Source organism: Leucopleurus acutus (genome assembly GCF_964270905.1).
Source record: "Leucopleurus acutus genome assembly, chromosome: 12".
In the NCBI taxonomy this organism is placed as follows: domain Eukaryota; kingdom Metazoa; phylum Chordata; class Mammalia; order Artiodactyla; family Delphinidae; genus Leucopleurus; species Leucopleurus acutus.
In genome coordinates, this window is record NC_139154.1 from 67,136,779 (window position 1) to 67,150,817 (window position 14,039).

Below are 14,039 nucleotides of genomic sequence, written 5' to 3' on the forward strand. Positions count from 1 at the left end.
TTTTTTTCTTTTTTGTATCACATTTTAGATTTTAAATACCTAAGGTTTTAATAAAATATTATTGGGCTGGAAAGATCTGAACAATTGAACAATGCCATTTTCAAAATTTGCAAGCAGTGGGCTTATCAATGATAAGCAATTATTATCCATTTTCCTTTTTTTTTTTCCTAACCAAATAGTGGACTTTAGATGGAAGTCTTATAAGGCAGGACTACCAAGGCCTGAAATGATTAAAACATGAACCAGCATCTACTGAGGGGCCAGTGATGAATTTTAAGGTGCTCTGTGGTACTCGCCTCCTCCAAGCCCCAGAATTGAGAAATCTACCCTTCTCTCTGCAGAATCAGACCCTGTGGATAACAGTGCAAGACCACATCCCTCTTATCCCTTATCTCATAATTTCAGCTCTCTTCTTTTTATGAACTCCTAATAACTTGTTATTCATGGCATTTTCTATCTTGTAATTACTGTTTACCACTTCATTCATTCATCGTCAAGAAAAGAGGATGTAAGCAGAACCCATTCACTTTTTCTTTCCTTTGCCTCAATGTTAAGTTATACCTTCATCCATCTGTCTTCTTCTGCCAGAGCTCAGAAGTATCCCTCTCTTTTAAGATGAACCCTTCCCCTCTGATCTGACACTGATGTCTTCCTCCCACTCCCATGGGCATCTTATACCATCATCCCTTGTGTCTTCAATCTGTCCTTCTCCATGGATTCCTTCCTCTGTTCCTTTTTTTGAAGACAAAACAAAACAAACAAAACAAAAAATTCTTTCTTAATCTTGTTTATTTTTCCACATCTCAGACTTTGAAGTTTTAATCTGATCACAGCTGCCTTTTGCAATAAATAGGTACTGTGTGTGTGTGTGTGTGTGTGTGTGTGTGTGTGTGTGTGTCAGGGGTGTCGGAGGGGATGGAGAAGAGAAGTGTCTGGCACAAAGAAGTTTAAAACATGCTCCCTGCTTTCCAGAAGATTATATTCTCCATGGAGGAATACCTTGATTCTCAAACTTTAACATGCATCAGAATCACCTGGGGAGCTTGTTAAACTACAGATAGCTGGACTACACCTTCAGAGTTTCTGGTGCAGAAACTGGGGCCTGAGAGTATGCATTTCTAACATTTTCCAGGTGTTACTTATGCTGCTGGTATGAAGAACATGGCCTTAAAGAAACTACCCTCCTATTCGTTCTATGCATCCTCTTGTCATATGGACGTTGAAGTCACCTTATCATGCTGAAAAACGTATCCCCTTTTGGCTTTTATAGGCTCCACCTCCATAGGGTTCTCCCTTGAAGGATGAGGTCATCTCAATTATCTGCTCCTTAGGAAGCCTGACTTTGTGCGGGTCAGAGCGCGTGCTGACCTGAGGGGTTTAAATGTCTAGGAGGAGATGCTGCTGGTGTGCATGCCAAGATAATGCATGTGAAGGGAGGGAGTCAGGGATTCTCTAGAATCCCACAGGAATGTTCAGAGCCTGGACAGCTGGCTTCTTTTGGGGAGTGGGACTAACCAGCCTCAGCATGCCAGCAGTACTGATTTTGTACCTGTTTCCCACGTCCATCCCCAAACCTAGTTAACCCTGTAAAATCTTTCTGAGGTGTTCGAGGCTTCTATAAACTGTGCCGTGGGGCAGTGAGAGAATTTGTTTCTGTTTTAGTCTTTTCACTTCAGCCTACTCCAGGGAAGAGGTACTACTCTCCTGAGGCCAGTGTGGGTGTGGCAGCAGGAATTGTTGAGAGACCTCAGTGAAAAGCTGAATCTGAAAGGGGCTGGGACTTGCCTCACCCATGCCTGCCTCACCCATGCCTGTCTCCCGGTAGAAACCAGGAGGTTTTCTAACTCAGTGCCAATTTGGAGAAGCTGAGAATTTTTTTTTCTTTTTTTCTTTTTTTTGAGGAAGGGGTAATTTTCTTACAAAAACTAGCAAATACGAAAAGATAGCAGGTGAAGTCCTGTCTTTGCGACTCAATAGCTGTGGGACCTTGGGTTGATTTTTCCAACTCTTTGGATCTCAGGTTCTTATAACCTGTATGATAAGTACCAGGTGAGTGAGAAAGGCACAGTGTTAGTGGCACAATCATCCTTAAGAGCAAGATGGCAGGCTTGTCAGGGAAGGACAAGGGCTGGGACTCGGAAGGCAGCTTCTATGGATTTATTGATTGATTGAAACAAATTCTATTAGCGTGGTCCTCACCCTCAGGGAATTGAGCTGACAAGAAAATTAACGCAAACCAATTAATATAAGCCCCTCAACCTTTAAACTGTATCTCTCAACCACAAATATTCCCCAAAGGCCACTAACTGTCCCAGAGGAGAATCTCAGCCCTTCAGGAGGGTGGAGGAATTCCCTCCATCAAGCAAGCTCCTGACAGACTGCTGGGAGCCCAAGGACATGGGGCGGGGGGATCTCTTTCCTCCCCCAGCATGGAATTCCATCGCGTCTAACGGTTAGAACATAACCAACACCTCTACCAGCCTGGTGCCTTTTGGACACGTTTATAGTCTTCTTCTTTTTTTTCTTTCCTTTTCTCTTTTAACAACTTTATCAAGATGTAATTTATATACTCTAAAATTCACCCATTTTAATTGTACATTGCGATGGTTTTTAGTATGTTCATGGAGTTGTGCAACCATAACCACCATCTAATTTTAGATAATTTTCATCACCACAAAAAGCAACAGGCATTAGCAGTCACTGGGCCTTCGCTCCAACCTGATGGCTACTCATCTCCTTTCTGTCTATCTGGACATTTCATAGAAAGAGAACCATATAATATGTGGTACCTTTTCCCGAAAAAGTGTCTGGTGACACTCAGATAGGCTAGTATCGAAGACCCCCCTCTCCTCTATACCCCATCACTACAGCAGCCAGCTTCCTCCACCTGCCTGCCAGTGTATACAGCTCCCTAAGGGGTGGTGGTGTGCCAGAGCTGGAACTCAAGGCCTCACATCGAGTCGGCAACCAGATTGAAATGCAAGTACATCTGATCAGACAACCAGGCTGAAATGCAAGTACATCTGGGGCTGGGGTGGAGCAATGACTTGTATGCTCACTGAAGTGTAGGGGAGCACTGGTTGGGGGATGAGCCAGCCAGCAGTCCCCATTGAGTGACCAGGTCACGCCTGGACACTGGGCCCGAGTGCCCCATTCCTAGAGGAACATAGGGTAAACAGAGCGCACAGTAACCTTCGCCATCCTGGCTGGCCCAAGGCTCAAAGAACACGCAAGACTTCTCCGGGCAGAGATAGCTGCCGACTGAGGAGCATGACACCCCGTCCGCTTCCAGCAGCTGCAGGGAGCGAAGCCATCCCGTGTGGCCTCTGGGCAGTTCCACGCCCCTGGCCGTGGCCCCAACCAGGGTGAAAGAGAGGGCCTGGGGCCATCTGGGGCTGGAGGGTGCTCGGGACCCCAACCCCAGGTGTGGCGGGGCGTGGCAAAGACGCCAAACTTGGGCTTATCACCCTGAGAGGTGGTGCAGCGTCGTTCTCCTAGCATCCAGGGGACCAAAGAGCAGGGAGGCAAGGCGGCCGGAGCGAGCGAGGGTGCCGGGGCGGGGGCGCCGCGTACTCACAGTCGGCCGAGGCCGGCCCGCGGGCCGGGGCAGCGCAGGGCGCCGTCGGGCGGGCAGCTGCAAGGCTCGGGGCAGGGCTCCCCGCGCAGCGCCCGGGGCAGCGGCGGCGGCGGCAGCAGCAGGAGCAGCAGAAGCGGCCGCAGCGCGGGGGGCCACCGCCCCATGGCCGGGAGCCTGAGCGCGGGCTCCTGCGGCTGGGCCAGTGCCCGGGACAGCCCGGGAGCGCGGCCCGCGCCCCTCTCCCCGCCCACTGGCCTGCCCTCCGGCTCCTCCCGCGCCGGCCCGCCCCTGCCCCCCCCCCATCCCCGATGGCGCCCCCGCTGCTGAGTCTCCGCTCTGCCTCGACCCAGGACAGTGGCCTGAGGGACCCCATCACCTCCTCTCTGCTGCGTTCCCCAGCCTGGCCTCTGCATCTCCAAATGGTCCTAGTTACAGGAGGTAGCGTGTGGAAGTGGTGAATGCTTTGGATACGGGAAGAGGTGGGGAGTTCTGAATTCTCGTCCTGGCTCTGCTGTAACTATGAGTGTGAAGTTGAGCTAGTTGTGTTCCTTTCCCGAATCTCTCTTATTACATCTGTGAGAGGGACGGACTGATGATACTCGATACCAGCCCTGGCCGCTTCAGAAGGGGTGAAAGACGCTCCTCCTCCACTCTTTCATTCTCAGCCCCCAAATCCTTTCCCACTCTCTCCCAGCAACTCCTTCAGGCTATGGGTAATCTCTGTCCTCCCAACAACCCCGGTAATTTTTCTCTTGGTAGTAACCACTTTCCTCCTAACAGTAGTGATTTGAGCGTGTTCTCTACCTTCACTATAGACTGTGAGGTCCTAGAAAGCAAAGTCCAGTTCAGATTTATTTTTATATTTCTGGCTTCTACATGGTAAGTCCTCAATAAAGATGTGTTGAATGAATGAAACTGCTATAATAATGTACAGCGGCCGCTGCAATGGGAGGCCCAGGATAGGCTAGACCCTGTGACAGGTTCTCTTCCTCACATCACGTCTAAGTTTCACCATAAACTAGAAGGGTGTTTGCAACGAGAAAAATGATGTCCTGAGAGGTTACGTGACTTCTGCGAAATCACAGAGCTCTTAAATCACTAGTGGAACCCTGTTTGAACTCATGTCTCTCACTCACTTTGTCTTACCTATGAAAAAAATTAATATATGATTTACATACCAAGGACTTGAAAAGGGAACAAATTTTATGGTTAACCACGGGGATGCAAAATTTCCCCTATTTAATTTCATCATTAAAACACTTTTCCTTTCCTCCTTCCAAGGACTCTGTTTGGATTCTGGAAAGAGGTGGACTTTGAGAGCTGGGAAGGTGTCTAAGACTCTACAGACAGGAAGTAAAAGAACAGAGTTCCTTCTTTTTGTTTTGAAGCTAACTCTCACGGTCAGACCAGCTAAGTCACCAGTCTGTAGTGTCTTGTGAGTCTCTTGCCTGAGGAAGGTTGATTTTTTTTTTTTTTTTCGGTACGCGGGCCTCTCACTGTTGTGGCCTCTCCCGTTGCGGAGCACAGGCTCCGGATGCACAGGCCCAGCGGCCATGGCTCACGGGCTCAGCCACTCTGTGGCATGTGGGAATCTTCCCGGACCGGGGCACGAACCCGTGTCCACTGCATCGGCAGGCGGAACTCTCAACCACTGCGCCACCAGGGAAGCCCAGATTTATTTTTTTAATTAAAAAAAAATCGTATGGCTTTGGCCACATTGTGCTAGATGGCATAAAAAAACAACAACAAAGCTTTTGTCTATAATATTGTCTTTCTTCTCTGGATCCCTCTCTTCTACTGTTTACCTGATCTCCTCACCCTTTCATACCACTGTATATGCTATTCACTCACCTGGAATGATTTTCTCTTCCTTTCCCATATTCTGCTAGGTAAACTCCTGGTTGTCCTTCAAAACTCAGCCCAAAGTCATTTCCACTGTAATGCCTTCCTGGACCCAACCTAGCTGAGTAATTGTGCCCATAGCACTTGATTTTATGGCCTGTAATATAACACTCTGTAATTATTACTTTAGTTTTGCTCCCCCCTTACTATTCATCTTAGTATTGCTAGGACATGTTTCTAGCTCCTAATAGGTGCTCAGTATATATCTGTTGAATAACAAGATGAATAAGTGAAACCCAAGCACAGATCTATATATAGATGCTTGGTAAATCATCTGAGATGAGCTTAACAGACTTGCTTGATTAATTCTCAACCACTATGGATCTATCTGGATAAGTATCAAGTAATTACTCATGACTACTTTGAGGTCACATTTTCCTTCCCCTTTTAATTTGTCAGATTTTGGCAAGGGAGTTGGGATAGCACTGGCTTTTCAAACGTTTCCACCATGTAGCATGAAGTGCAGGAGGGAAGGAATGAATAACTCAAGGTGGCCGAGTGGCATTTATTCCAAGTCTTGTGGCTTTTTCTTTTTACTTCATAGCATTTCTGTTATATAAAATGAACCATTGTTCTCACTCATCCCTGAAGAACCATTTGATTCTGTGCTTGGATATCCTTGGGGGCTACTTACACTCCAGTAGGAGAAGTTTTGGGCAGTCAGGATATCTTGACCATCATCAATAGTGTGACTTTAGTCTTCAGTTTCCTTATCTGTAGGAGGAGGGGTTGGAGTCCACGATCCCTAAGGCTTTTCTAGCTCTAAAATGCAAGGACTTTGTGGCCAGCACTTATTGTATTGGAAGTAGAAGGAGTTGAATTGTTTACATTGATTTCTTATTGCTTGTCTTGGATTGGAAATCAAATCCTGTTTATGAAGAGGTGAAGTTGTTTATTTGGAAGAAAACTCACAACTGTAATGAGTTTTCATAAAATTTTTCTATCTGTGAGTAATTTCAGTTGGATCTTAATCATCACGTCAGTTCTTGCAATGTACCTATTATAACAAAATCATATGGAATTGTTTGCTATAATCACAAAAGTTTGTTACAATGGAACTTACCTATCCTACTCATTAATATGTGACCTATTTAGAGTGAATATTTTTAAACCTGAAGGACTTCTGAGTCATATAACTATGCTTATAGTTGCTTTTGTCACAGAACTGCAAAAGAGCATGACCCACAAGGATTGCTAATTATATTTTGCTGACAAACTAAAGTTCATGGAATTCATAAGAAGTTTGTTCTACCTTAGAGATATAAAAATATCTGACACCACAACTCAGAAATCCTAACAGAGCTCTCCAGAATTCTAGAACAGAGCTTCTCGTATTGTAGGGTACAGAAGTATCATTTGGGAAGCTTTAAAAACAAAGATTCCTGGGACACCCTCTCTAAAGAGATTCTGAATTAATTGGTAGGGAGTGGGGTCCAGGAGTCTGCATTTTAGCAAGCACCCCATGGCATTTTGATGCACGGGATTGCCAGAGCACAACTGGCGAAACACTAAAATGGAAATTCTAGAATTAATTTTGCTTTGGGAAGACAAAGTTCAAGAATCTTTTTGCAGGACTCTGAGTGAAGCCTAAGAATTGGGATGCACTGTCAAAGAAACCTGGTGTATACAAGCACATGCATAAAATAGCATTGTGTGTGTGTGTGTGTGTGTGTGTGTTTACAAAAGTGCTCAATTGGTTGTAATGCTGAAGCTTTTCCTTTTAAGTAGCAATCAGTTTACTTATTTTAAGTTTTTTCTTTTCTGGCGGGAGTGAGCAATTTTACAAGATCATGGATCCTGTTTTTCTTCATGTCTTACTAGATCAAAACTCAACAGCACTTGATGTCACACTAAGACACTGGAGTTGGAAGAAGTCAGCAAAGTAATAAAAAAACCCCCTCAAGTACAAGGCAAGATTCTGTGCTTCTGAACACATGCCCTATGAGTACCATAACTGATACATCTTCCTCTTAAAAGCAGTGGTTTTACCTTTTCCTCAGAAGAAATGTGAATGTAAGTGCAGAGGAAGAAAAAATGTGTAAGAAAAGAAAGAAAAAATAGAGTTATGCCTGTCAGTTGTCCACTTTTGCCACTTGGAACAAAAAACAAAACAAAGAAAATAAAAAAAGATGATCCCTGAAAGTTACATTCTGATATTTCATGCAGCCTCTCTGTTGCCTGCTTGAAAATTTCATCCATGGTGTGGAAACAGAGATGTGGTCAGCTGTGTGCCACCTCCAACGTGGCCCTGGGGTTCCTGTGGGCCTTGAGAGGAACTCAACGCTACAGGCTGATGGGCACCTGGGCCCTGGTCCTAGGAGTGGGTCTGGAAATGGAGGGCGAAGGCTGGTCTGGGGCATGAGATTCCTTCTGCAACGCTGACAGAGAGAGAGAGAGCTAGAGAAGGGGGCTTGCCTTTTTGGTTATGTTGCCGGAAGGCTGTGAATGAATTGGGGGCTGCTGTCCTCCTTGTCTCCTGGAAAAAGCCTGTCTGTTCTGGCAGTGACTAAAGCTACTGAGAGAAAAACAGAGATGAGAGACACATTGGGAGACAGACCAGAGGCCAGCACCTCCCTTGGACTTGCCAATGTAATGAGCCAATACATCACCTCTTTTGCTTAAAAGCAAATTGAATCTCACTCATTTGCAACCAGAATTCCTAATCTCCACTATCAGCCTTGCTGTGACCTTTATTCTGTCTACCTCCTTCACCCCTTCTCAGCTGGGAAAGAAATAGGACTTTTCTATTCTTAATCTGTCATAGGACTCATCACAAACACAGTGAATTTTTCCCCTTTGCACTGGCAGCATTTATCACAGTGCTTCTGGGAATAAAGGAGTGGAGTCAGTGAATGAACAAATGAATGAATGATAAATGAGTGAACAAAGAGGTAGTGACATAGAACCATATTATTCTTTCTAGAGAAGCTGCATTTTGCTAAAGAATTCACAAAACATTCTTTGCATTTGAGGCAAGGCCTCCTAGCAAACGGAGACCTTGGTTTAGACATAAACTCTCAAGCTAAAATATTAGCTAGAGCCAATACAAGGAAAGAGAGAAAACTTTCTGAAATGGTGAAATAAATCCACAAGGAAACAGGATTTGATTTTTTTTTTTAAACATCTTTATTGGAGTATAATTGCTTTACAATGGTGTGTTAGTTTCTGCTTTATAACAAAGTGAATCAGCTATACCTATACATATATCCCCATATCTCCTCCCTCTTGCAGGATTTGATTTTTAAAAGTAGATATAGCATTAATCAAAGTGTGTACCACAGGATACTGGTTGCCTGCCATGCTCATTGGCAATATTTAGGGAAAATGTGTCAAAGTTCAAGAAATTTGGGAAAAATTGGGTTAAAAAAGTTAAATAAGGTTCTTTACTAGACAATTTCTCAGAACTTTTAACATGCATTCTGAATCTCCAAGAGGGCCGTAGCATATGGCCCTGTGACTTTGGGACATGTTTTGAGAATACGGATTTGGGAAAACAGGTTGAGAAAACTGAGTTATTCACCAATGTTCAGGCGCTCGACTTTTATGGCAAAGAACTCTCACTGAACTAGAAGCCAGAGCTGACCTTAGCATGGATATAGCCCACTAATGTGTGGCTTTGGTGGTGAAAGGCAAGGTTGCCTGGATCCCTCTTCTCCCTCCATCCTCTGAGTATTTTTAGATACTCAAGATCTAGAAATCCCAATGTTATCAATATGTTATTTTAGGTTAAGCATTGCTTTCCCAGGTCCCCTTTAAAAATGAAAATACAGCACAGGGTGAGAGCATATTGATTCGATTGTATCTTCACCTGAATTATTAATTTTTAGAATACTTTTTGAAGTCTATGTGTATGTCGAGTTTAGGAGGTAGACGCCCTATGCCAGCGCAGAGGGAAGAGCTCGCAGAAAGCTTCCTCCCGTGAGAGCTGTGTCAGGACCCCGGTCTGTGATCTGCCTTCAGATGCATTTAAAACACAGAGATCAGGGCCTGGAGAGTGAAGAAAACCTCTGTTTTCCTCCCGGCTGCTTTGTGTGGAGGCAGCGGCCCTCTCCCCTCACCCTACTGCTTTCATCCTGTCCTGGGCGGGCATGGTGACGGGCTGTCAGGCCTGCTGAGAGAGCCACTTGCTGGGTGCGGCTCTATTAGAGATGCACGGAGAGCCGTACCATCTGTCTGCCTACTGCTGATCATATCTGTCACATTGAGTTATGCTTTCCGGACATGATGTGGCATGCAGACAAACAGAAAGGCCAGTCATTACCCTAGGGTCTGCAAGGCCTTTATCAAAAGGCGAATCTCCTTCAAAGATTAGTTTGGAAATAGCCGTCAGTACTGAACGGTGCACGTGGGGCCCATGGACTGGAAGAATGGTGGTCCTGTTTTCATCACAAGGGAATGTAGCAGGGGCTGACTTGCAACAGTGCTGAGGGGGCCTGTGAGAGAGGGGCCATGCTGGAAGATGAGGAGTGCTATTAGGATGTGTGGAGTTTGAGGTGACATCAGGCTGGAGAGACCCAGGAGGTGGCTGAACCTCACTGGTGCAGAGCAAGGGAAACAGTGAAATGGGAGAGACAAACTTGGGTTTTCTACATCAGTGGTTGTCAAGTTCTTAGAATCACTTCTGGGAAGTTGCTTAAGAGGCAGATGCAGAGAGATTCTGCTTCTGTACATTGGCATCAGGATAGGAAATGTGCGTTTTAAAAGTATCTCAAGTGACTTTTATTGGAGAAGGGACCCCATTCTACCCTCTGAGAAACACTGCTCCAGAGTGATTAATGAAACCCTGGGAGAGATTGCTGGAAGAGAAAAGCCGTGGGCTCAGGACGGCATGGCAGGCAGGATACCTACCAGGAAGGAGGAGGAATCAAAGGAGCTATCAGGGGCTTCCCTGGTGGCGCAGAGGTTGAGAGTCCGCCTGCCAATGCAGGGGACACGGGTTCGTGCCCCGGTCTGGAAAGATCCCACATGCCGCGGAGCGGCTGGGCCCGTGAGCCATGGCCGCTGGGCCTGCGCGTCCGGAGCCTGTGCTCCGCAGCGGGAGGGGCCACAACAGTGAGAGGCCCGCGTATCGCAAAAAAAAAAAAAAAAAAAGGAGCTGTCAGAGCCAGCTGTGCAGCAGAGAATAGACTATCCATGCAGGAAACGAGACAAATGATAGACAAACACAAAGTAAATTTTTTTCTTCCTTGAATTTAAAGATACAAAAATTAAAGAAAATCCTGTGTATGACTTTACTTCTACTAACTAGCCAAGAGAAATGTCAGTTAAAGGAAACACCAAATGGTAGAGAAATAACTGTAAAACAAATACACTCATGTGTTGAAAATGGTTTAGGCCTTTTGGAAAGCAATGTGGTAATTCCCACCCAGATCTAGGCATATGTGTGTGCTCCTCGATCCAGTGACCCTAGAACTGAGGATTTTCCAAAGAAAATAATTGAACAGACTAAAAATGCCATGAGAATGGAGATGCTCATTATGGTCCATTCCACATGGCACATTTGAAATAAACTGAATATTCAGCAGTATTACAGTGATTTAAAGAAATTATGATTCATTTAATCAATGTAGTATGCAGTAACGAAATAATTTGAGAGACATAGGAAAGTTGAATGTGTTAAAAAAGTCAGAATACAAAGTAATATTTACACTGTAAATCCAATAAGGTAAACATATTCCTTTGAGGAGAAAAACAACAGAGAGTTATTTTCTGTCCTAATCCTACACCTCCAAGTCAGCTCAGTACATCATGTACTGTATACCCGGTAATCCATAAACCAAAACACAGATACCAGTTGGTGTTATATGTTTCTCATATGGCCAAGATAGCTCTGCAAACATCCTACCCCACCCCTCTCGCTAGCTTCATTATTGGTTTGGTTTCCAATTCTTCCTTCCCACTCTTGCCTCTTTATACAAGCTTAGGATGCCACGTCTGACCCTCCTCACTTTATATTAGCATGTGGCTTCTTCCACTCCTGACTTTCATCTTCTCCTCAGACCCTGCTGTGACTGGCTGTCCCAGTGTCAGACCACCTCAGGTACTAACACCCATTTCAACAGTCCTTTAATGTGTTTAAGTTTTTACTTTACAAAAATCACATCAAAGTAATGTTCTTGCTAAAACTATCCCAATGGCTTTAAACAGCTAATATGGAAACATATAATACTTTCTCATATTCCTCCCCCATCCACAGCCCTAGCATTTGCTTCCTTTCTAATTAACTGCTGTGTATTTTATTCTCTTTATTTTTGCTATGTGATTTAATCGTCTATCGTGTAACAAATTACCACAAACTAAGCAGCCTAAAACGACACATATTTGTTATTGCACAGTTGCTGTGGGTCAGGAGTTTGGGCACGGCTTAGTTAGTAGAGAGCGGGCAGGATCCGGGAGAGGAGATGCTGGCCTAATTTCTCTGGATACAGACTTTCAGTGGATAGAGCTGGGGTTTTTTTGTTGTTTTTTGAAATTTATTATTTATTTTTGCTGTGTTGGGTCTTCGTTTCTGTGCGGGGGCTTTCTCTAGTTGTGGCAAGCGGGCGGAGGCCACTCTTCATCGCGGTGCGCGGGCCTCTCACTGTCACGGCCTCTCTTGTTGCGGAGCACAGGCTCCAGACGCGCAGGCTCAGTAGTTGTGGCTCACGGGCCCAGTTGCTCTGCGGCATGTGGGATCCTCCCAGACCAGGACTCGAACCCGTGTCCCCTGCATTAGCAAGCAGATTCTCAACCACTGCGCCACCAGGGAAGCCCCTGGATAGAGCTGTTTTTAGCCCCACATGTTACCCCCTTCACCTTCTGCAATAAGCTGCAACTCCAAGTCCTGAGTCTTTCTGGATCTGCTGGTGCAATCAATGCCTATCAGCGTTCCGTTCCACTGAGTTTTGGGTCACACTGCTTACAGTAGCTACTGCTCCTCTGTCGGCTTGTTATCTTCCAAATATTTGTTGAAATCTTTCACCTGCAGTTATGCATTAGTCTGGGTCCTCCAAGAGGCAGATTTCAAGATAATATTAAATGTGCAAAGATTTTATTAGAGAACTGCCTTTGTGAGAGAATATGGGGAGGGAGCCAGAAAAGGCTGAGAGAGCATGAGACTGAGATGAGAATGAAGGAGAGGAGGGAGGAAGGCTGGGCGGAGCGTCCCGGACCACAGTGCAGTGTAAGGCCGTTCAGCAAGGCTGGTAGGAGTCCTTGAGCCAAAGCTGGCTGTTGGAAGAGTCTTGAGTCTCCCGGGAATGGGCTTGCCTTAGTTCCTTGCCATGCTCAGTCACTGGTAGGGAGCAATCTCAGGGAAGCATGTCTTGGGCCCTTGAGTTTCAGAGCACAGCAGCAGGGGGCCCTTCATCAATTACACTCCAGTAGATGGAGGCCTGAGGAGTCTCATGGCTGCCACAAATTATTTCTTCTCTCATTCCCTTTATCCTTTGGATGATTCCTTTTTTGGGGGGAGTAGCGTGGCTGTGTTTGAAAAAAAATCCTTACTATATTTTAGTGGCATCTAAGGAAGGAAAGAAAATAGATGGTATAGTTCTATGTTCATTTTATCAATCGGTTGAACTAGTTTTCTCTAAAACTTATTTAATATATTTGTACTTTAAAAAAAAGTTTAAAAGAAGGAGGAAAACGTGGTCAGAAGTGTCATAGGCAGAAAGCTGGAGGAGGATGGAGACAGAGAAAAGGCTGTGTGATGTGTGCTAACTAGGAAGTTCCTCGTGGGTGAACTTACTGCTGGTTCCACAGCTGGGGGGTGGTGAAAGTCAGCTTGAAAGAGACTGAGGAGTGAGTAGGTGTAGACAAGTCTGTCAAGAAGCCTGGTGGTGAAGGGAAGGAGAAGAAGAGTTAACCTAGGGGTGAGCTGGGTAGAGGAAAGGGAGCTCCTAACAGGTTCATTAGTAGATACAAAGAGCCAGAATGCGGGGGAGAGATAGAGGATGCAAATAAGAAAGGACATTATGAACAGGGTCTAAGAGGAGGCAGGGGAGGGGATGGGATCAAGAACGCACGTGGATGGCTAGTTCAGAAAATAGGAGAGATGCTTCTCCCAGAGAGATAGGAGCAAAGGAGGGAGGGAGGTGCAGACGTAAAGAAATGTTTCAGTGTTTTATCAGTAAGGATTGCTTTTAGTTGCAAGAAGCAGAAACTTGACTACTGTGGTTATGTAAGTAGGGATTTATGTGATAGGCAGTTCAGAGCAAGTATGGCAGCAATAAGATGCTGCCAAGGACTCACGATTCTTCCATCTTTCTGCTCCATCTTACTCTGTGAATGAATGAATGAATGAGCAAAATATTGGGAGATAACTATAATATTCCCATTAGGTCTTTTCTCATTTACTGTTTAACCCATTAATTGAATCATGGAAAACATTTTCCAAGGAATAAATATTACTTATACAGATCCCTAAGAAAAAAATGCTTTTCTCTTTCAGTGAAAACAGTGTGAATGATCAAACTGTGATTTGTTTAGATAATCTGATATGTTAACAAACTGAATATCACATTACTTTAAAAAATATGTAAATGAGGTAGGGACATGAAAAAAATCTAGATTCTGTGAT

The 14,039-nt window shown here is 44.9% G+C and overlaps 1 protein-coding gene across 1 annotated transcript in view; it reads right to left on the minus strand.

Annotated features, from left to right (window-relative positions):
- LHCGR (luteinizing hormone/choriogonadotropin receptor) overlaps nt 1-3,741 on the minus strand; it is a gene marked incomplete at both ends in the record, with an annotated part of 61,176 nt that extends 57,435 nt beyond the window's left edge. Inside the window, one exon of the mRNA XM_082852259.1 lies at nt 3,578-3,741. Within this exon, the coding sequence (XP_082708385.1) occupies nt 3,578-3,741 (164 nt within the window). The remainder of the gene's footprint in view (nt 1-3,577) is intronic.
- Nucleotides 3,742-14,039: the final 10,298 nt, after the last annotated feature.